General features: G+C 33.0%; 4 protein-coding genes across 14 annotated transcripts; 2 read left to right on the forward strand and 2 right to left on the reverse strand.

Moving 5' to 3' along the window:
* Nucleotides 1-849: 849 nt before the first annotated feature.
* Nucleotides 850-5,529, reverse strand: LOC141403674 (tRNA (cytosine(72)-C(5))-methyltransferase NSUN6). Of its 3 annotated transcripts, none has more exons than XM_073986443.1 (2): nt 5,464-5,529; nt 850-2,279 (listed from the first exon to the last, which is right to left on the reverse strand). In XM_073986443.1, exons 1-2 carry the CDS (start codon nt 5,527-5,529, stop codon nt 1,038-1,040), a joined length of 1,308 nt encoding a protein of 435 aa, XP_073842544.1. In that variant the 3' UTR covers nt 850-1,037. The 3 variants fall into 3 exon arrangements, 2 of the variants coding, with proteins under 2 accessions (XP_073842544.1, XP_073842543.1); XM_073986442.1 differs by lacking the exon at nt 5,464-5,529 and adding an exon at nt 4,494-4,631; XR_012412878.1 differs by lacking the exons at nt 850-2,279; nt 5,464-5,529 and adding exons at nt 3,503-3,741; nt 4,494-4,618.
* On the forward strand, nt 5,329-16,952 carry Arf1 (ADP-ribosylation factor 1). Of its 6 annotated transcripts, none has more exons than XM_073986447.1 (5): nt 5,329-5,510; nt 13,911-14,253; nt 14,329-14,438; nt 14,508-14,633; nt 15,650-16,952. In XM_073986447.1, exons 2-5 carry the CDS (start codon nt 14,106-14,108, stop codon nt 15,812-15,814), a joined length of 549 nt encoding a protein of 182 aa, XP_073842548.1. In that variant the 5' UTR covers nt 5,329-5,510; nt 13,911-14,105; the 3' UTR covers nt 15,815-16,952. The 6 variants fall into 6 exon arrangements, with proteins under 6 accessions (XP_073842548.1, XP_073842545.1, XP_073842546.1 ...); XM_073986444.1 differs by lacking the exon at nt 5,329-5,510 and adding an exon at nt 5,794-5,950; XM_073986445.1 differs by lacking the exon at nt 5,329-5,510 and adding an exon at nt 6,378-6,544.
* Nucleotides 16,953-20,276: 3,324 nt separating this feature from the next.
* On the forward strand, nt 20,277-21,208 carry EMC4 (ER membrane protein complex subunit 4). 2 transcript variants are annotated; one of them, XM_073980780.1, is made up of 4 exons: nt 20,285-20,440; nt 20,498-20,627; nt 20,695-21,050; nt 21,110-21,208. In XM_073980780.1, the coding sequence occupies exons 1-3, from the start codon at nt 20,388-20,390 to the stop codon at nt 21,007-21,009; spliced, it is 498 nt and encodes a 165-aa protein (XP_073836881.1). In that variant the 5' UTR covers nt 20,285-20,387; the 3' UTR covers nt 21,010-21,050; nt 21,110-21,208. The 2 variants fall into 2 exon arrangements, with proteins under 2 accessions (XP_073836880.1, XP_073836881.1); XM_073980779.1 differs by having other exon boundaries at nt 20,277-20,440; nt 20,695-21,208.
* A 927-nt stretch (nt 21,209-22,135) lies between these two features.
* LOC141403676 (uncharacterized) lies at nt 22,136-26,261 on the reverse strand. Of its 3 annotated transcripts, none has more exons than XM_073986451.1 (5): nt 26,108-26,261; nt 25,454-25,802; nt 24,150-24,203; nt 24,013-24,083; nt 22,136-22,368 (listed from the first exon to the last, which is right to left on the reverse strand). In XM_073986451.1, the coding sequence occupies exons 2-5, from the start codon at nt 25,466-25,468 to the stop codon at nt 22,308-22,310; spliced, it is 201 nt and encodes a 66-aa protein (XP_073842552.1). In that variant the 5' UTR covers nt 25,469-25,802; nt 26,108-26,261; the 3' UTR covers nt 22,136-22,307. The 3 variants fall into 3 exon arrangements, with proteins under 3 accessions (XP_073842552.1, XP_073842553.1, XP_073842554.1); XM_073986452.1 differs by having other exon boundaries at nt 25,454-25,790; nt 26,108-26,258; XM_073986453.1 differs by lacking the exon at nt 26,108-26,261 and adding an exon at nt 25,951-25,983.
* Nucleotides 26,262-26,429: the final 168 nt, after the last annotated feature.

Genomic DNA, 26,429 nt, shown 5'->3' on the forward strand with positions numbered 1-26,429 from the left:
ACAAAAACTGGGGGTAAGTGTTGAAGAAAGCATTAGGAATTATACTTAGCATTCATAGAATTGGTTCTTATACTGGAGAAAATATCGGATGTTTCACGAATTGTATTTACAATTCTTGGAATTGGCTAAATGCTGAACCTCATTTGAACCAATCATTGATCTCCTGTGATGTCCTAACATCGCTGGTACAGCTTCCACTCCATTTCCTTGGTATTCCTCAGAACTTGCCATTTCTGTTATCACCCAAAATGCAACATTAAACATTTACTTATTGTAGCCATTTAATGACGTTTTTAAACGACATTTGTTCACTTTTTTACGATTTTCCAATAAATTTCACGAATTCTTCAGTGTAAATAAACAATTTTCACATATCTGTCAAAACAAAAGAACAGCTGTTACAGATGTTGCCATGTTGTTTCAATGTTGTATTTTCTTTTACCAATATTCATGTTCTTTTACAGTGGATTTTTAATAACCGACATTTTTCTTGCTAGAAATGTTTATTAATTTGAAAATTTATTTACTTTTTATGCAAAAAATAAGAATTTAATAATCCCAAAGTTATTTGTGCAAAAAATGACGGTATGGTAACACAAATTATTATTTCAAGGGTTCACAAGTCGCGCCATTATTTTCCATTTTCCGACTTGTCAACCCATGTTCACTTTTTGTGCTCCTCCCTGCCCAATCGTAATAGCTCGAGCAGGTGAAAGTGAACTGCAACTCACTTGTGAGTAGCTCCCTACGTGAAGATTCATAATCGCTATGATATACTTAAAGTTCACCACAATAATATTTTAGGTTATACTTTCGAAATGATGGAGTTGTAGGTATCACTTATCCGGAGAACATTATGGAGAAGATTTCTTAAACAATCGTTGTTATTAATGAAATCTGCGTCTCATTCCTGTTGATTAATGTCATCAATCATTTTTTCACCTTATTCCATACGGATATGGGATGATAAAGAAAACAAACACACTTTTCAAGCCAACAACAAATGCATATTTTATTAATTTAAAGTATTAAAAACATCAAACACTTTTGACAAACTTTGCTATAAAGAAACCTACGGTATCTACAGCTTCCGAATTGCCAGGACCAAACCGTTGCAGTTTCTTACGATCCTCGTCTAGTAATCCCTCACAGCTCCAACCACTTCCTCCATATGCAGGTTCAACAGTTACCAATTTCAACTCGGGAAAAGTTTGCAATGCCCAAACTACAATTTCCTCATTCTCTTCCATATTTATTGTACAGGTACTGTATACCAAGATACCGTTATCTTTCAATAACTTTACAGCATTTGTAAAGAGACGTTTTTGAACTTTGGCATAAGATTCCAACATTTTTGGTGATATACTACTCGACAATAGTGGCCTATTTCCCAAGGCACTACAGGGAGCATCTAGTAGAATACGATCAAATGATCCAGCTTTAAAAGGAGGTTTAAATTCGACATCATTTTCTACTATCTGATCTGAATAAGCTTTTGTAGAATCATAAGCATATGCTTTTATGCAACTAAAGTCATTTTTCACGATTTTCTCTCGAACCAATTTGATTTTGGATTCCGTCTTATCCAAGGCCACAATAACACCCTGATTTCTCATTAATTCTGCTAAATGAGTAGTTTTATTGCCAGGTGCTGAGCACATATCTAAGATAGTTTCGTTAGCTTGGGGATTCAGTGCTCTAGCACAAATTATGGATGGTAAATTTTGCAATAAAGCCTCTGTACCACTTAAATCACCAATTGATGGCACACCTGAAATGGTGTTTAACATTTCAACTGCAACACCAGCTTGGGGACCTTCAGTTCGATATAGTTGATATCTTTGCATCAGTACTTTGCCTTGACCCAAATATACCTTTTGGTCAGATTCGTAACGTATATTTGAACCTTTTTTACACTTTCCCGATAAATCTGCATAAACATTTACCAAATCACCAACTTGTGTACCGGTTTCCATGCCTATTACACCAATACTATAAATATGAGCTCCTCTGAGTACAGCTGCACCACAACAGCTATCCACAATTATTTCTTTTTGCTCTGAAATTGGATTCAAAGCGTAATCCGCGGGCGATATACAAACAACTTCTGGCAAGTCTGATAAAGTAAAGACTTGCGGAGGATTATTATAACGTTGTTTAAGCAATTGCTCAACCTGGGCCTTAAATGTTTCTTGAGTTGTTTTCAATAGATTTACTCGATATGTCGTTACAGATGGCGTCCGACATAACCATGGTAATAGCCCATCCAGCAAAGTAAGCTAAAAGGATAAAGAAATAAGAATGTGGTTTTAGAATGGAAAAAAAATATGGACCAACTACTAGATTCGTAAAGGTAAGGTCACATTAGGCAAATATTTGCACCAGCGAAGCGACCGGCAGCGTGTGCTTACTGAAAGCAAGTGAGCGTAAATAATGCATCTAAATGTATGCTCACTTGCTTTCAGTAAGCGCACACTGCCGATCGCCGATCTAATGTGACCTCACCTTTAGGGTTACGATTCAGAACTTTTTCAGTTGTTTTTTTAGTCAGTAGTCACACGTGCTAAATTTTCGGTCATGAAAATTGAGTTTTTGGGAGAGAGCGGAGAGGAAATAGCCCCTCTATACTCTTTCCTCCCGCTCTCTATCAAAAACTAAATTTTAAATCCAGTGGATTAATTAAATCCGGTTATAAGCAAAATTTAAACGCCCTTTAGACTATACCCTTATATGATGATTAAGTGTATTGTCTCGATTTAAAACGGCATTTGCATTATACCCCGTTTGCAATTAACCTGGTTAACCCAGTGGGTTTGGGTTTCAAATGTCAATTCCATAGTGCAAACGTCAAATAAATCCTCATAAAGAAGTTTAACCCGACAAAACGCTCTAGTGCAAACGCCGTTTTAGAGCTTTTTGCCGGTTAACTTTCTTTGTGAGAATTTATTTGACGTTTGCGCTATGGAATTGGCATTTGAAAACCAGGGGGTTTATTAAATCCGGATAATAAAAAATGACAATTAAAAAAAATCCATTGGATTTTCTAAATTCATAGTCAAAATGTACTATAAATATCCTGGCGTTTACACAAAAACAATGGCTGACTTCATAAGTGCAGTATTTTTTTTATTTTTTATTTTTTATTTTTATTTATTTCATTCATGTAATAAAAGGCCTATAAGACCATATAAAATATTACACAGCTTACAAATCCAATCCTGAGCGTATACAATTTTCTATTACAAATAAAATTTAATTCATTAATAAAACAAAAAATACTAAGTACGAATGTAATTGAACATCCAAAATTAGTTATCTTGGCCCCTCAGCCATAAAACTATTTTAAAAATACATAAGTAGATGTCTTAGCAAACAATAACTTAAATACAATGTTCAAAATAGTTTGTCCCAATTTACATTAGGCGAGTTTACTTGCGGCAATTGTCAGTTTGAAGGAGAGAGAGGTGAGGTATATGGTAACCCTTTACCTCTCAACACCCTCTCTCACCCACAAACTGACAATTGCCGCAAGTAAACTCGCCTAATGTAAATTGGGACTTTGAAGGAATCAATTCTTAACGTGCTGCAAAGTATTGAATGAGTTTTTTCTTAAATACATTATTAGTATAGGAAAATATTCTGAGTTCGTGCGGCAACACATTCCAACTCCGTGCAACCCGTACTAAGAAAGATCTTGCATAAACATCCTTATAAATTCTTGGTATAATCACTTGTGGGTTTCTGGAATAATGGAAAAACGAAAAATTTCTAGCTACAGACATAGGCTTGTTACTCTTTATTACATTATAAAATACTAAAAGATTTCGGTAAGAAACGAAGTTATTAAAGGAACAACCCAAAAAACGCTTAACATGTTCCGAAATGTGGTATCTCATTGGGATGTTATATACGAAACGTACAACTGCATTAATAATTTTCCGTAACCTAGAAAAGTGGATACCGATACAACCAGATACAATTTCAAAACCATATAGAATATTAGACATCAACAAGGCATGAGCTAATTGTTTTTTAGTATGAAGCGGCATATACAAGTTTGATGCATAGATTTTTCTTAACGAAGCCCAAATTTTTCCAGATAAGATATCAATATGATGTTTAAATGAGAGTTCATTGTCAAGAACAACACCCAAGACTTTATGGTGCGTATTTACATTGCAAAAAATGACAATATCATAAAAAGATGAAACTACTGTTCCCGTACTTTATAAAGTGGTAAAAGTCGTAAAAGTTGTAAAAGTCGTAAAGGATTTTCATATAAATTTTGTGTACGGGAACGCAAAATGTGTAAAAGTGGTAAAAATTGTAAAAACTTTTTAGTTCTGGAACAGAGCTGAAGTAAATATGTGTGGCAACACTGATATTGTCAAAAAAGCGACGTGTCATTTTGCTGCATTCATGAGCGCACACATCGCTTTACTTTTTGTAAAATTCCGTTTCTTGAAAATAAATTTATTATATTGAATAATTACCACAAATCCTTCACAATAAATTGATTTTCTGATTTGCTTGGCTTTTATTTTCGAAATACAAAACATATACGTTCTGTCAAAGTTGAATTTTTTAAACTTTAAGTATAATACGGTCTACGTATTTCGGTAGAATTCATAAGAATACATGTGTTCTACTTTTTTCACCACAAACGCTTTGGGAATATGGACGTATTTAGGTATACCTCTAAGCCCCGGTCCACACTAGAGTGATTTCAATGAAATAATTTCAAAAAAATTAGGCGTTCTTAGATCGAGTTCCCCACCACAGCAGATTCAGAAAATTAGTTTAGTATGGAACTCGATCTAAGATCGCAAAATTTCATGAATTTGTTCAGTGAAATCACTCTAGTGTGGACCGGGACTAATGCATGGTTTACATTTACGAAATCCACTCGATTTCATCTGTCAATTCCTTTGTGTATTCGTCAAATGAAAACTCATCTGAAATCGATTGGATCTCATTTGACGTTTGAGCAATGGAATTGACAGTTGAAATCGAGTGGATTTCGTAAATGTAAACATAGTATAACGGGTAGAATAGTTTAAAATTATCACGATAATGCGGCCTAATGTAAACGTAATTATACAATCAATTTCCGAGTTTTTATAATAGTACGTTTATATATAACCGGATTTAACAAACCCGCTGCGTTTTAAATGTCAATTCCATTGGGTATACGTCAAATAAATCCTCATAAAGAAGGTTAACCCGGCGAAACCCCTATGATATAAACATGCTATAAGTTTAACTTGCAAAGTACGCCTTACGCTATACGACGCCACTATTAAACGTCTGTGTTAACTCGATGGAATCAAGCAGTTGGGCAACTCCCTAACTAAGCATTGTACGTGTTGTTTATTTTCACGGAAGAAAGACACATCGGATAAATATTAAATTAAAATCGTTAATAATATCTTTGGTGATAGTGACAATAACCAGTATACTTACATTCCCTTTACATAGTTGTGATTCAACAAGTGGATAACGTATAAAAGGTGATTTTGGATAAAACATATTTGACTTAAGGCGTGTATGTATGTGTAAATGGAAGGAAAAAAAGAGATTTTTTGTGCAGCCTAGAAGAAGAATCTGGTGCAAAGTTGTCGTGTTGATGGTGGTGGCGTTGGCTTTTTGATGTGAAAAGTATGGCATCACTGTTTCGGCAAACAACTATATATTTGTTTCTTTTCATCTCATAGGAATTATCATTACTGCTTCGAACCGACGTGGCAGCTTTTTTATTTGATATGGACAATATTGTTGTTCCTTTCTAAATAATGAATTTTATCGGCAAAAGAATTCGTTCGTAGACGTCTCGTCGTTTGAAGTTTTTTCTCAGACAGTCCATTATTGCTGTGCGGTTTTTGATTAATTTTTTGTAGAGATTTTTAGAAAATTTCTGCACAATTTTGTGTGCATTTAATTTGACATAGTGGTGCGTATTATAATTATATTGAAATTCATTTTTAAAGCTATTGGTGTTGAAAAAATCATGGATTTTCTTTGAAAAACATGGTTTCTCATTTGATCTTTGATTCTTGTTATATTGACGGCATTTGTGGTGAATTTTCCAAATTTATTTTATGTTTCATATTCGTAGATATTGAATAGGTAGTGCTGTCTCATTCTGGCAGAAAATTGCAAAATATTTTGCAACATAATGGATGGTAGTGTCAGAGTTGTATTTATATTGCGATTGTGGTAATGCCAGATGACTAATTATTGTAAATTAATTTATTAAATTTATTAGTTGTGAGCATATAATTTATAATAGTATCTTATTAAGAGTTATATTTATTAATCATTCATTATTTATTTCCTTTCTTTCTCCTTGTTTGTAATCAATTCACTTGTTTCAGTGGTACTGATTAAAAATATGGCAACACCAGCCTGCGGAGACAACTGAACTTGTCTTTTCATTCGCTGTCGTCAGTCATTTTTTATTCTCACCATTGTTTCTTCCTAGTTGAAAAAATTAACATTGAAAAAAGAAAATTGTGAAAAGCGGACGATTTTTCCTAAAACAAAAGTAATTATCTAAAATTTTACAACAATTCGTTTATTTTCATAACAAAACTAAAGAATTTTAAGCGGTGCATAGAAAATTAGAAAAAAATATATGGACGACTTAAAAAATTTTAACATCGGTTTCTTTTTCGTCTTTAAGAAAAGAGAAAAAGTGTTGTGATTAATACGTGTTTTATTTATTGCTCTCGAGTATTCTGTTTCATCTTTTTGATTGACATATGGATATGCCGATTTGGAATATTAATTTTTAATTATTTTTTATGATTTTTCTTTGTTTCCTTAATTTAACACCCTCCATATAAAAGAAGAAAATCCAAGAAAATATGAAAAAGAAAATTACGTCGCCCCGCCGTCCGTCATCATAATATAATTGTGGTGAATTATTTACTGACTTGCCTTTAGTAGTTGTTGTTGCTATTGTGCTGTCATTACAACTTTAGTTCAAATCTCCGTTTTGTGTTGCTCATTCCTACCACACTCTTGAGTTAAGTTTCTTTTTTTCGTATTCGTGGTGGACGGACGTATGGTAGGGTGGTGCTGCTGCTGTTGGCAAATAATAATTAATATTTAGCCAAATTTTATTGATAATTACAAAAAAGTAAACCTAGTGCATTGTGAGAACAAGTTGTATAAATGGTAAAATTGTGTGTATGAAAACAATTTGAGAAATTACTAGAAAATATTTGGTTCTAAAAACAAGGTGGCGGCGTTGCTGTCTCGTTTCGGTTTTCTTCTATTCATCATAAGCTACGCAAGCAAAAAGTTAAAACTGGAAAAAGTATTCTCATACTCCTATGGAAATTTTTTTGGGAAAATTTGTTTTTTGCCTGGGGAGAAGTAGTAAATAAAGACAACCAGTGAATTTAACTAATCCTCTTTATTTTGTCTATCGACAATTTCAAAATAATACATTGCTCTGCTGACTCACTTCATATTTTCTACTATTTTCGTTCGTCGTATTAACCCCCTTATTGTCATACTTCTTTTTTCCCTCATCATACATTCTACTACTTTAGGTCTGCTGGGTCTGGGTGGTAGTGTGTGTGTTCACTTTTTGTTAAGTTTTCATTGCTGTCTTCAGTAGTTTTTTTATTCAACGTCATTGTCTTTTTTATCTACTTTCTTGATAAAACCAAAATCATCAAATCTAAGCTTCCGTATACAAAAATACTTTTCTTTTGAATATTTTATATCCATAGTAGTAAGTAGTTAAAATTTCCAGATCTTGGTAAATGTTAAAAACAGAAACAATAATTTAAGTTTTTGTAATTCACCTGTTTTAGGGATTGAAATTATTGGCGGACAAAACACGAACATCCCCATAATGGACAAGGGATTCTATGTCTGACTCAATGTTTCTTTTTTATTGCTCTGTCAGAGCATCATGTTGGACGCAGTATTACAACATGGTCGAAAAAACACAGAAAATTAGGAGCTAAAATGGGAAATCAAACTCACGACCATCTGCTGCGCGTGCAAGCAAGTAAAGCATTACACGGAGAAAAAAGTTTTGAATTTTGGAATAGTAAGATTTCCTCCAAAACGTGTCATTCATCTTTCTGGATAATGTGAGATTTTTAGGAAGATACTTGCCAACTTCAAAATCTTAAATTACATAAACTAAAACCGAAATTGTATGTCCCTTGGGCATGTCTTTCCTCTACCGACAGTATTCGGAAAAATATGTATGTAATAATTACCACAGATAGTGCTTTTGATGATGATTGTTGGGGAAATGTATAATTCCCGAGATATGGGCCTCTGAAGTTCCGAAAATTCCCTTGTTTAAAGGCCGGCTACTTAGAGAAAAAATTTAATCTAAAAGAAAATGTTCCCGTTCCCGAGATTGACTCCTGTCCATAGGAGAAAGTCTCAAATCTCCGGCCGAAGGCGGTCTATTAAACTTACGATTTTTGAAAAAAAAAAAATGCAAACTGTCGGTAAAGGAAATTTGTTCAGTCCCTTGAAAATTGTTTAGTAAAGAATTGACGCATATGTTAATGGCATAGGATGAATGTTGTGTGCTGGACTCGGAACATTTTGAAATTTTGTCCACATGTTGGTCTCAGAATGCTGATTATGGCAATATATTATACAGGGAAAGGCCGTATTTTTTCGAGATATAAGTTCCGAATGAAATTTGGAAAAAATTGTCGCTGACTGAGGAGGAGGAAGATATGGACACGACAGTGATCCATGTCCCTACCTCTAGTGTAGCCAATGACCCCCCATCCCTGTGATGCTTTGGTGTCGGATAATCCCGACAAACCTCTGCTTCTAAGGCAAAAAGCAGTAGAGGAGGAGAGTGGCGCGAGCGAAGAACCTATCGATAAGATGGATGATTCGCTGTATCCACAGACCTCCAACTCTATCAAAGCCAAGGAAGCAAGAGACAAAAAATCATAGCGAAGGGCAACTAACTATTGGAATCGGTATGCCAATAAGGACCCCAACACCATCAGCATAAGGGAATTTGATAAGGTCTAACCTCAAGTTCGTGAGGACATTTGAAAGAGAATATCCTCACGTAACAAAGAGATTAAAGGAAATGCCATTGAAATATGAGTTCTCAGATCGAGTTCCATACTAGAGTAATTTCATGAATTTCTTTCACGAAACTACTCTAGTATGGACTTCGAACAAAGCCCAACATTTTCTTATAAATTGTAATATTTCGTATAATTGTAATCTTCAGAACTCAACTCAAGATAGAATCAAACTACCGAAAACAATCTGCTAATGGTTGACATTTAAAATTTTGCGTGGGGAGCCACTAATAGTGAGATTGTTTTAGGATAGAATTCCAGCTGACGTCTGGCACCAAATTTCGCGACGGTCTCCTTCACATGATGCGCTCTTCTTCTACGTGACGCTTAGCTGCGTCATTGTGAGGATATATTTGGATACACAGCTCATGTTGAACAGTTCGATTGCTCAATTTTCAGGTGGCAAAATCGTCAAAATAGTATTTCAAAATCGTCATATACAATAAGTTGTATTTCAGTTAAAATTATTGCTATATTTAACCCTTTGAGTGTCAAAAATAATTTCTGCCCATCTAAAAACATTGCTAAATGTCGAATATATTAGACAAATTGACTGGGAGGGTTAATATACATAAGCATGTCAGTACAATATAAGGTAACAGCAATACACAGTTGACTGAACTGGGATGTAATGTTATACCCTAGACAGACGGCTTCCTTAATTTGCATTAACTGCCTTAATTCAAATTAATTCGTGCATTATCCACATTCTTAATGCACAAAATCAAAGGAAATTAAAACTGAATTTAGGTATTTCAATATGGCAATGCTGTAAAAGAGAGCCCATATTCATGTAGGAAAGAGAGCTCGGAGGCACAATTCGCATTGAAAAACAATTGTCTTTTGTCAAATTTCCATGTTTATAAGAAAATAAACAAGTAAAAAAAGTATCAGTCGGCTTTGCCGACAGAGATATACCCTCAGCCTGTGTATATTGAAACAATTTTTCCCCAAAATACGTATGTATTTAGGGGGTTGTAAAAATTTTGGGCATTTGAACCGACAAAAATGTTAATTAGGATTAAAGATCAAAGGTATTGCGGAGGAGATACTAAAAGGAAGGGATCATATGGTGCCATAGGGGGTTTTTACACTCTTCGGGCTGTTTGCTCAAGAAGTATAGACTTGCCCCTAAAAAAACTTTTAAAATCGTAATTGAGGCAGCGAATGCAAGTTGCCGCAAACAAAAATCAAAGTGATTCGATATTAGGTCTTAAAGTGAACTTATCCGAAATTTTGTGTGGGAGGTACCGGATGGAGTGGACAAGTATAGTCCATATTTGAACCTGATTTATATCTGGTAGATATATTAGGATGTTTAAAGTATAGACTAATTCGGCCACTCCCTTCAAGAGTTACCGTACAAACAATTTTTCCGAATATTTTTGAACTTTGTGGGGGAGGTACCTGAAGGAGTGGACTGATATGGCTTATCTTGAAACTTAAACTATGTTTGAAAAAAATATTACTAAGGCCCTATTTTGGACAGAATCGGCAGATCCGTTCTTGCGCTCCAACCACCTCACGCGGTGTCATAGGGGTTTTTTTTGCAACTTTCATGCTATTTTCTCAGGAAGTATGGACTTGCCCCCGATGAAACTTGTACGTCGTATGGAGGGCAGTGAATACAAGTTACTAAAACAAAAATCAAAGCGATTCTCGAGATGGCCATAAACTGAACTTTTCCGAAATTTTGTGTGGGAGGTACCCGAAGGAGTGGGCCTATTGAGACCATATTGGAACCTCATATTACTCTAATAGAAAGTATGGACCAAATCGGTAAATCCCTTCAAGAGTTATCGTGCGCACAAACTTTCCGAACATTTTCGAACTTATGTGGGGGAGGTACCGGAAGGAGTGGAACGATGTAGCTCATCTTCGAACTTAAACTAAGTTTGGGCAAAATATTACGAAAGCCAAAACTTGAACTGAATCGGTTCATCCGTTCGAGAGTTATCGTGCGCTCCAGCCAGCAGGACAGACAGACGGACGGACATGGCTAGATCGACTCCAAATTGTCTGAAACACATTTCGTCCAAACATACTTGGGGTCTAAAACCATTATTTCGATGAGGCACATTTTCATCGTATCAAAGTGTATATACCCTCCTTAGCCTAAAGGCTGAGGGCATAAAAAGGAAAACAAATCAGAAATTTTCGCGTTTCTTTCAAATAAGTAGTGGTCTTTCTCGAATAGAAAATCAGCTAATCGTTTTTCGAGCCTTCTATCAAATCTATTTTTAAAATTTTTATTTTCACAAGCATTTCATTACCCACCATACCAATTCTATCGAAAATAATATCTTCTTCAAATGTTCCTTTAGAGCTTTGCGACATTTTTTAATATTAAAAACGACTCAAAAATATTAAATTAAATTTATTTTTGCATTATCGTGGTGAAAAAGTCAAAAGTATATTTGTTTCGCATATTTTGGCGAACCTTTGTAAAACTTTATAAAATGGTCTGCTGGGTACAAACAAACAACAAAAACAGCTGTTTCATAAATGCAGAAACTATCGTCTGTCAGGATAAAAAGTTAATTCAAATTAAGGAATTTTTAATGCAAATTAACTTTGCCGTCTGTCTAGGGTATTAGTGTCAAATTTTGAATGTTTTTGGCTAAAAAAACTACCCAATTTAAAAAAGATTGACTTGACTTTTTTATTTATTTTGCTTGCGTTCATAAATGCAGTAAAATGACATGTCTCTTTATTTTGACAATGTGTGGCAATATTTACTTCGTATTTTTATCATGTTGTCAATATTTGCAATGTAAATATTGTATTTATGAAGTCAGCCATAGTTTTAAGAGGTTATTAAATAGCCTTTAATAAAGTTAATGAGGATTTATTTGACGTATACACAATGGAATTGGCATTTAAAACCCCAGTGGCTTTATTAAATCCAGTTATATATACACATACTATTATAATAAGGTGACAAATTTCTGTATACCTAGTTGTCTTTCAGAGATCAGTGCTACCAACCACAATATTCATACAAAAGGCAATTTTATTTATTTATACATTTATTGCGATTAAAACTTTTAAGCCAATAAACATTGCAATGCGCAAATTTTTATTTGAAAGAGATGTTATGACTAAAAATCGTCAAAATGCCAATAAATCGGCAATTGTGGCATCACTACCACTGGATTAAGTAAATCCAGTCATCTAAAGAGCAAGCCCATGCTTCTCGACGTATGGGGTTTGTTAGCTCCAAAAATATGTACGTTTATAGCAAAAGTCGGTTATACGAGCGAAATTTTCCTTATTGAGATATAAACCTCGAAATTTCCACAAGGGACAGACAGGTAGAAGGTCGGAATATTTTTTGCGCAGGGTCGGTTAAGGCAAATTTGTTACGCCAATTGTTCCCCATCACTGCTGAAATGTGTCATTTTGTGTTCTACTTAAATAGAATATATTCTCGGATACATTGTCTCGGTTCCTCCTGATAATTTAATGAACATAATTTAAAGTTTTCCACATGATGTACATCAGCAGATGCCCAGTACAGAAGACTGAAGAAAGAAATGAAAAGTTTAATTAGAGCATAAATGCATTAACCATAAAACGCTGTCATTGAATGTAGCATTGCAGAAGCAAAAATTAAAAAGTAAACTGAAAAAAGAAAAAAAAAAAAAAAAAACACTCAATTTCGTTACTTCGGATCACTTATATTTCACTTATACTTTCTAAATAAAAATATATATTATTTAAACTGTAAAAAATAATAATGATCCATGGTTTATTGGCAGAAGAAGAAACCTGTTTAGACACTAAAATGAAGAAATACTAAATGAAATTTGAATTGTGTTTTACAACATTTCTACTGTGTGCGATTCATTGCTTTTATGTTTGATGTTTGTAAAAAAAATTGTATTTCAAATGAATCATCATTCCAGAGAGCAGAATTTCCTTTTCCAATGCTATTTAGTACAGAATTAAAATCTGTGTCACTTTGGTTTATATAGTTAGACGTCGGCATACATACTTGGCGAGACGATATCGTTTTGTATGTGTGTTGTGTGCTAATATCTATCCACGTTGGTTTAAGCGTAGTATGTAGTCATAATAATTTGACTTTCCTTCTTCTCTCTTCTCAAAGGTTTGCATATAGTTAGCACACATTACTTATTACTGGTTGTGTATGTGCTGCGCGCCTATTTTTTGTTATGACACAATTTCGTTTATCTCGGCCTGTTTCTTATTTCTTTTTCCGGTTTTTATCAATCATGGATGGGCATTATTATAGATTCAAGGGGTTTAGGGAATCTAATTTAAAAACAAAATATTATTCAAATGTTGGGTTAGTTAATATTTCTCTTTATTTTGTTGATTATAAATCAAGAATATATTAAATAAATCACAAAACATTAAATAGATTTTGGTTTATGCCTTTGTAGAGATCATGAAAAACATGAAATTATAATATCTTAAGCATATAGTTAATTTTTGTAATATTGTTTTGTTCGCCTATTATTCGAAAATCGAATTGGCAGATAAAGAAGAAGAAGTTTAATATTTAGTGGAAGAGAAAATCTAAAATTTTCTTCCGTAATTTTTTCTCGAAATCGATGCGGTCAAACTCCCCTCCATGTTATCAGTATATTTGCACTTGGCTAACAATATTTTTGTGGTTTTGATATTGTTGGAACTAATAATTGCCTTCGTTCTTTGCTGACTGACTATATGCCATCTACTTATCGTTAATGTATGAAAATTCTCGCCAACCAATAAATTGTAGATTTCTTGGACAACTAAACAAATTCTTTAATACATTCTTGTACTAATATAAATTTCTTTCTTTTTTTACAGATATAGATCTTAATATCCGAGTGGAGCTAGGATTTACATCGGCTAACTCGGAACAGCAGAAAATTGTAAAGAAAAACATAAACTTCAGAATTCCATATATAAGAATATAAAAAAGAAAAATCTTTTTTATATTATTGCAATAACAGTAAAAAACTCGACGACAACAGTACTAGTAAAGAAAGGCATACAACAAACATGGGGAATGTATTTGCAAATCTGTTCAAAGGTCTCTTCGGTAAAAAGGAAATGAGAATATTGATGGTCGGTTTAGATGCCGCTGGTAAAACCACAATTTTGTACAAACTTAAATTAGGCGAAATTGTAACAACGATACCTACCATTGGTATGTAAAATTTGTTTAGAAAATAACTAAAACAAGAAAAATGCTAACAATTTGTATTTTTTTCCAACTAAATAGGTTTCAACGTCGAGACTGTAGAATACAAGAATATTAGCTTTACAGTGTGGGATGTGGGCGGTCAAGACAAAATTCGTCCATTGTGGAGGCATTACTTCCAAAATACACAAGTAAGTAAAACTAGGAACCTACTTCTTCTTGCATCTATAATTAATATTTTTCTTTATCATTATCTATAGGGTCTCATATTCGTCGTTGACAGCAATGATAGAGAACGTATTGGTGAAGCGAGAGAAGAATTAATGCGTATGTTGGCTGAAGATGAGCTCAGAGATGCTGTTTTACTTATATTCGCAAACAAACAGGTATGTTGATTCCTCTATGAAAACACTTTTATTATTCTTAGTAACAATTACATTATAATTAAAAAATGCTTTTTGTGATATTATGCCATCTTATCTCGTGTCTGTATGTACACTTGCTTGCTATACATTTGATAAGATATGTTGTCTAGATAACAATTAATGAATGCCGTATGAACAATAGGAAATGTTCACACAATGTGTTTTGTGCGAAATGTAAAATCAATGCCGTTTTCAAATATTTTGTTATGTTCATTATGGCTATCTTCATTCCAATAGGCCATAGAATAACTAATTCCAAAACTACTCACTTGGAGACTTTTAACGCAGAAATCAAGCAAAAAAAATGTTACTTTGATATGAAATTTCAAAAGGGTACAATTTCTAAATTCGCTTTATTGTGGGAAAAACAAGCAATTTTTTGTTTGTTACATTTTGAATTAAAAAAATCAATGGCGTACTTCAGCCACATCAGCTCAATAATATGGTTTTTGTGGCTTTGCTTGCATTTTGATACACCGACAAGGCAACATCAAAAATTTCTGCGGCATTTTCGATGTCAAAATTATGTAATGCCGCTTGGCAATAAGAATGAGCTAGTTTTCATATCATTCAGGTAAAATATAATAGGACTGCGCTCATTTATATGAAGGATGTCCCCTTATCCTTTCTAGGACGTTTGTAGGAAATAAAGTCGAACTTCTCTATAACGAACTTCCCTGTAAGGAATACTTTTTTAGTTGTTTTAAAGGCACAAGTGGAAATTCTCCCACAAAATAGTCTCTCTATAAAGAATTTTCTCTATAACGTCGGTGCCCAGGGTGTCACGTTATAGAGAAGTTCGACAGTAGTTTTTTAATACTAAGAATTCATTTAATTTTGTAAATTTGTAACCTCCTTTGAATAAATACAGAGAGCAATATAAAAAATATAAAAATTTGTTATAATATCTGTGACTTAACGTAACTTAATGTTTATTAATTAAAATCAAATTTCATCTTGTTTCTTCTTCTTTTTAGGATCTGCCAAATGCAATGAATGCAGCCGAAATCACCGATAAACTCGGCCTACACTCACTAAGAAACCGCAATTGGTATATTCAGGCGACGTGTGCAACCAGCGGCGATGGTCTATATGAGGGTCTTGATTGGTTGTCCAATCAGCTTAAGAACGCTAATCGCTAAATGAAATTCTTATTTTTCTTTAACTTAGCATCCGCAGCAGCAAAAACAACAACCACAAAAAATCAACAACAACAAATAACATACAAAATAATTAATTTTGATTTAATAATAATAAAAGAAGAAAGAAAACCCGAAAATAAAGTTATTACAAAACAACAAACAAAACAAAATAACGTCAAACAACCAATTTCAGTATATACCATCCACCACCACGAACCAAACAACTCCCCCTCATTTGAAAAGGAGGGGGTGTGTTAAAACCGAGAGAGAGACTCCAATAATTATTTTCTCTTGAGTGTATCCCAATTTAAAACACAACATCAGTCGACAGCAATTTGAAGAAAAAAAGTCCAACCACTTTTTTCATTCATTCATTACATTATTAGACTAAAGACAACAAGAAAAACTAAACAACAACAAAGACAACCAATAAAAACACATCCATCGTTTGTAGTCTGTTTTTGCTCGATCAGTAAGATGATGAAGAAAAAAAAACAAAAAGCAACATTTTAACAAATTGAAATGAAAACGCAAAACTATGAAAATAATTGTATGTTAAAACAAAAGCAAACAAAAAAAGATAAATCCATTAACTATAAAAAATTACGGAATTATATAAAAAACCACACTTTTTCTAAGTATAATTTTATCTCTATACATATAATATATTTTTAATTTTAAATTTTTTAATAATTGTGTATGTTTTGTTTTATTTCTTATATTTCTCTCGTCGCGTTGTATCTCCATATACCACCAACACACCACCACCCCGTCCGAGAGAGTTTATCGCCTGTGTTGTTCGTGTCTCATTTCCCCCCTTATTTTCTTTTATTTCACACTCTCCACTTATTGTCCAAATATATTGTTCGTTTGTGTCTATATACATATATAAATAATATTGATTGATTGCTTGATTTTTCCAACCAAACAAATCCAACAACTTGTGTATCAAAGCAAAAATATATAAGAAAAACTCAATATTTTTATTTGCTAAAAACAAAACAACAGAGTAACATCAACAACATTCTACATACAACAAAAACAACCAACTACTACAACACATACTTTATATTTAAATATAATTAAAAAATGAAAGAAGAAACATAAAAATTTAAATAAAAAACTGTGTAATAATAAATTAATAATCTTTTCAAATTTTATACTACATAACGGAAGATTATCAAGGATATTGTCTTATCCAAGACATTGGTGTTTAGAGATACAATTGCCATGAAACTGTTTTTGTTTTACTTGCAAATTTCGTTATCATTTTTTTAAGTCTGAAGTAGTCTTCTGGTGGCTTTCGTTACACTAATTTTGATAGGTGGCTTGAGTCAAAAATTTAAGTATCAAATTCTCGATGTTAATACTTCAAGACTTCAAGACTCCCCAAACACGCCACGTAGCTTCGAATGAATTCGTTTTGCTATCAGCAATTGGGAAGAGACTGATTTTAGCCTAATTATGAAATGACCCGTGGGGTTTCTCACTCGCTCCTTTTTGCTGATACTTACGGGAAATTTACGTTAGGAACGGCGTTTATGAACGCTGAAAGGGGTTAGCATTCTTACAATGAACATACTAGTATTCGATAGGGAGGTGTACTACACACTGGCCGATTTCCGTATTGTCAGTTGCTTTGTATATGTGCATGAAACTAGGGGTTCTTTCTTGCACCATGACTGGAATGCAAGAAAACAAAATATGTGAAAGGAAAACGAAAAGAAATCGACAATTTTCATTCATAATTTTACAACTGTTTTTGAAGTTGTCTGGACGCCTACGTCACACAGGCAAGTTTTGGGTTTTTGACAATCAATACATGTACTCAACTGTCCTGTCATGTGTAAACGCAGGGTTATTACGGTTGGCGTAGTCGTATGCGTTCAAGTGTCGTAGGCGTAGTCGTAGTCGTAGTTTACATTTTTATATGATGAAAATTATATAATACGAACATTTTTTTATTTTATAGCATCTTACATCCATAAAATATCGAAAGAAACATATTCATCATTCCTAGGACGGATTTCTTGTGTTATATTTTGATACGATAAATCGTATCACGTATGGCGTTGAAATACGAGAACAGAGTCTTGACCGATTTTTTTTAACGACAGCATACAAAAATAAGCCCCGGTCCACACTAGCGTGAATTTCATTAAAAAATTTCATGAAATTAGGTGTTCTTAAATCGAATTCCCCACTGCAGCAATTTTATGATTTTACTCTACTGTGGACGTCGATCTAGAGACGCATAATTTCATATCAAAATTTCAGTGAAATTACTGTAGTGTGGCCAGGGACTAAGGACAAATCAATTTCAAAAGAATTTTTGGCTATGATTAATGAAATATATTGGAAAATAACTAAAATAAAAAGTTCACTGCTTTTAATCATTTTCGTATGACAAATTTCGTGTTTTTATCAGATGACAAACTTTCTATTGAAAATCTGTTAGAGTCCTCCTATAACGATTCAAACAAAGCCAATTTCTTAGTTCTTGTTCAAAAGATGATTTCAAACGAATTATTTTACAATTAAAAAAATAATTATATATATTTTTTTAATTTTATAAGACAACAAAATTGTCGTTCTCGTAAATTTATCGTCATACCAAAAAATAACCCTACGACAACGACTACAAAAACGGTCTTCACAGCAGTTGGATCTATGTTCCGGGACCGACGCAAGGAACACCTTGTCCAAGGACTGCTACATCCTCAATACAACTTTACCTGTAGGGGTTACAACAACAACGACTTCAAAAACGTGGACGCCAAACAGTTATTTTGATGGTAAAAACTGTAGGTTTGGTTTTTCTCATGGTGGAATAATAAGGTCATGGCACAATTACCAGGTCAATGCATCAGCTTATAACTACAACAAAAACCATTTCAGTACTGTGAAATGTCAAAAATGTTTTCCAAAAATAAAGCGATTCACATAAGCTTTGTTCCCGTACTTTTTAATAGTAAAACTCGTAAAAGAGAGGAGAGAAAAATTGTTGTCACACAAACGTTTTTTCAAAAAGTTCGGGAACGCAGAAATGGAAATAACGTCAAAAAAGCTGGAACAAATGTCAAAGTCGGCGTACCAGCCAATCAGACGCCGGCATCCATGTTACTATTTTTTACACGCTCAAATTTGTCGAGTAAAAAGTTTTTAAAGAGGGCGTCATTCAGCGCAATTTCTGTTTAAAGAGAAGTGAACATTTCACAACTTTTTTGTGTACGGGAACGGGTTTTGGGGTAAAATATGTAAAAGTCGTAAAAATTGTAAAAACTTTTTAGTTCTGAAACAAAGCTATAATTTTTTCAACAAAATTTTGTTAGGCAGATAATTTTAATGAACGCATTATTGCAAAAATCCACCAAAAATTCACAAATTTTCTTTTAAATTTTTGTTTCTTAATTTTGTGTTTTCAATTACCACAACTTTTTTGACAGCTTGCAGTACATCAGCTGGGCTGATGCGAGTACCTGTATGATTGTGCCATGGTGGAATAATAAGAGCATTGCTCCTTTACTTTTTTAACGGTAAGAGTGGTAAAAGTGAAAAGTGTCAAAATTGCTCTCTCATGAACATTTTTACCAGAAAAGTAAAGGAACGGAAAAATGGTAGATCCGGCAGCAATTTCAAAAAGAAACATAAAAAATCAATTTTTGTCTTTTATTTCACAGTTTTTAATTTAGTTTTGTCAGCGTTCGACTTTTTCTTCTGTTTTTCGTCCATTTTCTTCTTCATTGTGAAATAATCGTCAAACAAAAGTCGAAAAATCAGTTCTGCCATTTTTTACCTGCAGAAATTTTGCTGGTGGCCTGTGGTAGAAGAGAAAGCCATATTCCCCCTCCTCTCTCACTCTCTTAAAAATTGCTTCCAGTTTTGCCACTTTTCGGGGTTAAGGAACGCTTTGCAGGTTAAAAATGGCAACAAATGGTAACCTCAGGTAAGTAAAGGAACACAGCTAAGGTGTAACGCCAAAACAGCTGATCTTCATACGAGTTGTCAAAATGCGTTATTGTGAATAAAATCACATACAAAATGTAAACAAGCATTTCACAGTAATCATGATGAAATAGATGATAAATAGATCTTGACAGTAATGCATTATTGTGAGCAAATTTGACGTTTGACATATTTGATGTAACACCTTCTTATTCCACCATGGATTTGATGTAACACCTTCTTATTCCACCATGATGTGTGTCTGGTTACTTGCAAGTTCTTGCTAGAAGAAATTTCTCCAGCAAAAACTTGCAAGTTCTCAATGAATAACAGAGAGTTAACAGAGACAAAGTGAGTTAACAGACAACTTTCAGTAACAATTGGTACAAATTGTTGCAAACTTTTGAGTAACCAGACAGACTTATGGTAGAACGTATATCTAAAATAGCGTCGTACGCTGCTGTTTTTATTATGTTCAAAATAAGCCAAAACAAATGACAGCTGATAATGACAAGCTGTCATAGTATGACATTTGGAGTGTGTGCATGAGAAAAAATACTTGCTGATTGTCGTAGAGCTAAAATATTTTAGCTTATTAAAATTAATTAAATAAAAACTAATATTAATTATGTCAAAACAAGCATCAAAGAAGAGTAAATGGTCCTTGGACTTCAACAACAAGTAAGAATGAATAAAATAAATAAAAAATACATTTAACTGAACTATTTTGTACTTAAGCAAATCCAACGATTTACCTGCCCCTATTGGATTCAATCCCAGTGCAATGGTCAATCAAACGGAAGTTGTTAGAGATCAACGTTTGGTTATGAAAAAATCTTGGGATTTGGCATTGGGACCATTGAAACAGGTATGCAAAACAACATTTTTTTATTATCGATTGAAAAATGCATTTTATTAAATTCCCTTCTTTACAGATACCCATGAATTTGTTTATTATGTACATGTCCGGCAACACAATTTCCATTTTTCCCATTATGATGATTGGCATGAGTTTAATACGTCCCATTAAGGCTATGTTCTCCACCCAAGTTACATCGAAAATGGCTGAAGGTGCACAGGGTACTGGTCAAAAACTGGTTTACTTCTTGGGTAATTTGGCAAATGTTGCAGTGGCGCTTTATAAATGTAATAGTATGGGCCTGTTACCGACACATGCATCCGATTGGCTGGCATTTGTGGAACCGCAAACCCGCTTGGAGTATTATGGTGGTGGGGTATCATTTATTTAGATGTTGCAAATGGAGTACAGTGCATATATGTATAAGTGCTAGTAATATTATTAAAAACAAATGTAAATGTATGGATTATGCATTTCTAATATTGTTTTAGATAATGATTTATTTTAATGAATGACCGACCTATGAAGATGGAATAGAATGCGATTTATGGCATTTGGAAATAAAATTAATCATAATTAATGGTATGCTAGTTTTTGCGTATTATTTAACATTCTTAAAGGGATTTTATGGAAGTTCGATAATTTAAAGTAATTCAAAGAAGAAGTTTCCTAGCTATAACACAATAATAGTACGTTTATATATAACCGGATTTAACAAATGCACTGGGTTTTAAATGTCAATCCCATTGCTTAACCCTTAACCCTGCAAAAGGCTAATATAAACATGGCCTAAAATTCTTATTTAAAAAAACGTTGAGGGAAATAAATATTACAAACCAGGATAGGATTTATGGTGAAGGCTTTTTCAGATATGATGTTCCCTTTAAGGATATTTGCTAAAGGAGTATCGATTTTATAAGAATCTTCTTTGAAATTATAGTTGGGAGCTTTCTAAAAGATTATCGTCGTTAAAATATTGAATTTTCTGAAGCAAAATCGTAGTAATTTGCAGCCGTTAAAGACAAATTCAAAAATATTTTTTGAATGTTTTTTATAACTAGATGTGTTTTTTAATGCTAGCTGAAGAAAGCTATAATCAAGGACTTTCTATAAGTATTTTCTGAACATATGTATATTGCTGTTTCAATAGAGTTTTGAAACATTTATTTATAAGGAATTTGGGCCACATTGGAATTGTATTTAAGGAATTACCCAAGGCGAATTTAACAAGGTGATCCAATAGTTGACGTTAGGTTGTAGTCTTTATTTGCTGTCAATTTTTTTTTGCGCGAAATATCCACAAAAGTTAGAAGTAAACGTTAAAATATTATTCGCGAAGCTTAAACAAAGATGTTGTACACAGATATTTTTTATAGAAGCGAAATATTTGTTATTTATTTTTGATTAAAAATATGTTTTGACAGCAAATGAAGACATAGGTTGCTATTATTGTATCACCTTCTTTCTTACACCATGGGAATTACCTATCATACTAGAAGATTAATAGAAAACATACATTTATTTCAGTCAAATATTACATTATTTTTATTCGATAAACAAAATTGGCAAAAATCATACATAAAAAACATTTTTATAAAAAATAATTGACTATTAAAATTACAATTAACCGGGCATAGTTAATGCCTATAGCTGCACCCTATCCAGCATGTGTCGAACATAAACCACTATTTAATCTACGATTTTCTTGGCTCCTTTCTTTACATCATGCAGTAGCTGCTCAGCCGGCGATCTGAGGAAAATAAAAAAAAGAAAACAATAAAAACAGCTTATTAATAAATATTTTAACAGTTGGAATATATGTATGTATTTAATGGTCTAATATAATCTGAAGATGAAATTCTAATTTAGAAAAATTCCAATATGTCATGGAAGCAACGTAATAGCTGAGGGTGTATGGCTGTATCTAGTCACCCCGGACTCTGCCGGCATCTAATAATCATTTTTATAAATTTGAAGAAAGAGTAGAACAGACCAGTATTTGGTTAAAATGTTGTCTTCTTTAGGGGTTTAATTCCTCCTAGAAGAAAATTGTCGATATCCCGCATAGGACGTACCACCTAATTATTAGGTATTAGTTATATTTTTTAGACACTATTTTACTTTTAAAAATTTTTGGCACTCTTAAGAAGGAAAATGTGCATCCGTTTTTTTAATTTGTATACATCTATTGGTTTGTTCCAGAACTGCAAGAATCTACTAATTTTTATTATTTTTTCCGATAACAAAAAGGGAAAAATGTTATCGTAGTAAAAAATCGTAGCTTCTTGCAGGTTGTGGAGCAGACCATATAAAAAACGCAACATCTGGTGTGCGATTTTCAGGCCGAACGATATCATATTATCAACGGTGACAAATATAACCCTCAGCGTAAGTAATTTTGTTGGCATTTCCTGATTGCTTCAGCCATGAAAAATATCAATACATGTGTCTTAACACATTCCGAGGTGCACTCATTGATATGAAAGGAGTCTCCCCTGTCCCTTATGTTATTGACAGAAGACCCTTCAAAACGTCTTAATTTGACAGAAGAACTTTTAACGGTTTTCTATAGGCAGAAGACTTTCTAAATGTCTTCTTTAGACGGACGAAGTTCCAAATCTTAGACGTAGACTTTTAAAGACTTTCTATGGGCTGAAGATCTTCTAAAGGTCTTTCACAGATCTTTCTGAAAACAGTTGGACCTTTTTAAGTTCTTCAATAGAGAACTTCAAAATGTTTTCTTTTGAAAGAGGGACTACTAAAGCTAAAACTACTTATCGAATAGGGTAAGCCAAAATAAGAACGAAAACTTAAAAGTTTTATAGTTAATATATGAAACATTTGGTCTGTTCCCGTACTACACATTTCTACACATTTTTACTCCGATAACCGATTTTTCCTTTATGTTATCGAAAAAAATAGTAAAAATGTGTAGAAATGTGCAGTACTGGAACAGACCAAATGCTAGCTGGTACTTATGCTCATTACCAGAACGTTCAAGAGTCTACTTCTATTGAAACTTTGACATAATATCCTTCTCCCAGTTTATATATAATGGGCGAGATAGTGAAAATGGGAAATCTCCTAGAAGTTAAATTTTGAAATTGGGCTGCAGATGTTCGTCCAAGAAATTCCATCTTCATTTTTTAATTAGACCTTAATATACATATTTATGGTCTGTTCCAGTACTGCAAGAATCTACTAATTCTTACTATTTTTTCCGATAACATAAAGGAAAAAATTTTATCGTAGTAAAAAATAGTAGCTTCTTGTAGGTTCTGGAACAGAGCATTATATTTAAAAGATTACACATTACGGTAGGTACTTCATATTTTTTTATTATTATGTACTATGTTACGATTTTTGTTTTAACTAAATACAAATTTTTAATTACTTTTTGCGATGTTCATCGGCAAGTTCTTTAATTTTGTCTATAATTTTACTGGGCTCATCAACACGAGGAACCTAAAAAAGGATAAGAAATGAAAGTTAAATATTGGCTATAGATTTTTGGATTATTACAAAAATTACCTCATAATTTTGACTGATGTAGATGCCAGTGTAGATACCAGCACTAAACGTTAACTGAAATAAGTAAAAAAAAAATGTTATTTAAAAGAAAAAATTGAAGGAGTAAAATACGGAATAACATTCTATTTTTATGTGTGTGTGAGTGGACAGTTAATACAGTGCCTTAACATTTTTGAGAAACAGTTTTATCAGAACTATTTTGACTCAACTTCAAAGTTAAAAAGAAAAACAAAGTACATTGTCCTAACAAAGGAATCTGGGGGCGAATCTACACCTGTCTCATCAAAAGAATATGTTGTCAAATTCTGCCTTCACTGAGTGCCGATAGCTTGTCCAAGGTGTGATATTCTTCCTTCGCTCAATCGAAAGGTTCTTAAATCCAATAGTTTCAGCAACTTTGCTGCGCTTGTGGATATTAAGCTTTCTCTTATGGATAGTTCAAAATTTCTTGAAAGGATGAGCATATTACCGCAACAATGTTCATAGGCATAATAATAAGCATTATTGAAGACCTATCTCCGAAAAAAAACAACACCAGTTTGTGAGTGGCCTCAAATCTTAGTCTTTCATTGCAGTTGCTCATTCTGTTCATGTTTCTCCCTCCTCCCTCAGGGTATGCAGCTAGTTGGGTGATTATTATAAAAAAATTGTAGCAAAAACATAATCAGCTGGCGTTTGCTTATCTCGTTGCAGTCAAAATGGTATTATATTCGCCACCTGTTTACTTATGATAAAGACACTTTCCAAATTTCTTCTAGAACAAATCAAAATGGATATGAGAAATGTATCTTTAAGATACATATGTAAAAAATCGTATTTCTCATTTGAAACCCATATAAATTTCCATGTTGTAGCCGGTATTTGAAGATTTCGATTTTATTGTTTGCCCTTTGAACTCGCATTTCATCTATGTATGGTAATCTGCCTTCCTCGATGTGGCCGCTCCAAAAAAATTTAACAAAAAACTCACACATTTAAAAATTATATAATAAAACTAGTTCTGTTTTGCGAAATTAGCATATAATTTTTATGTTTGTTGTTGTTGGAGGGAGGTGAAATCTGTTGGAACAAACAAAAAACCTAATATAAGGGAGGGAGAATCAGAAATGAAATCATAAAACCAAAAATAAAAGCGACAACTACGAATTGAACAGGGAGGAGGGAGATGATGGGTGTATGGAACAGAGAGAAATCAATTATTTGCAAAAATGTCCATAGTAATTGCACGTATTTTGTATTCACTGCACAAAGATGTTCACAAAATATAGATAGAAATTCACATAATTCCGTAAATTTTAACTCACCAAAAATTTCAGCATATCGAAAAGACCTGAACCGTCAACAGCCAGTTTGAAAATTAAAATGAAAATAACACAGAGAAAAATAATCAAAGAGCTGTGAAAGAAACAAATTTCTCTCACACGTCAAATAATTCTCTCACAAAACTTGAAACTTCACAAAAGCTGTCAAAAGAATTTGTTTACACTCGCGTTTAAAAATTTAAGAGCACTTAGAAAAAATTCGTTGAACTTTTTTCGGGGAGAGACGCAGAGACGTTAGGTTTTGTTTTTTCGTTTCGGCTGGTACAATAGCTAATTGTAGATAATGATGATTTATAATTGATAATGATGTTTATTTAAACTGAAAACGAAACTAAAATTAAAAAAGAGAAAATTGAAAATATATGTATGCAACAATAAATTTCACTTTTCTTGGCGAATGAGCTTCATCATTTAGAGAGCAGAACAGATGTTTATTAATATATCAACTCTTGTTTATTTTTGTTTAATTAGGTAATCACATTTATGCAGTCTCTTGCAAAAGTTTTTAAACTCTTCTTTTTTCCAAAAAAAAATATATTTTTAATAACAACAAAATATGAAAATATATTTTAGAGAAATGTTCATGATGTCACAGTTTTTATTTATATTTTATGCAAATTAATCTTTATTTTTTACTTTGCTTCTACAAGTAGAATTTTTTTTATGTTAACACTTCTCTAAACACACTGAATAACTAAATAATTTTTGGCTAGATGATCTTTCTGCGTATAGTTCGCATAGATATGGACATAGGTTGTTTTGTTTGTTGTTGTTGGCTATTGTTTAAATTTATTAATGAACGTGGTCGTAGTGGACGATGTCAAACATTTGTTAAACGCATTGACAGCAAGAGTTGTATTTTATGTAACGGTCATTAGGCTTTGAAGCAATTATTATTACAACAATAAATGAAATATCCGAAAACTTTCTTGCAACAAATAAATAAATAAAACTAAAG

The sequence above is a fragment of the Musca autumnalis genome, unplaced genomic scaffold (assembly GCF_047663935.1).
Source record: "Musca autumnalis isolate F117 unplaced genomic scaffold, ASM4766393v1 scaffold_4, whole genome shotgun sequence".
NCBI classification, from domain to species: Eukaryota; Metazoa; Arthropoda; class Insecta; order Diptera; family Muscidae; genus Musca; species Musca autumnalis.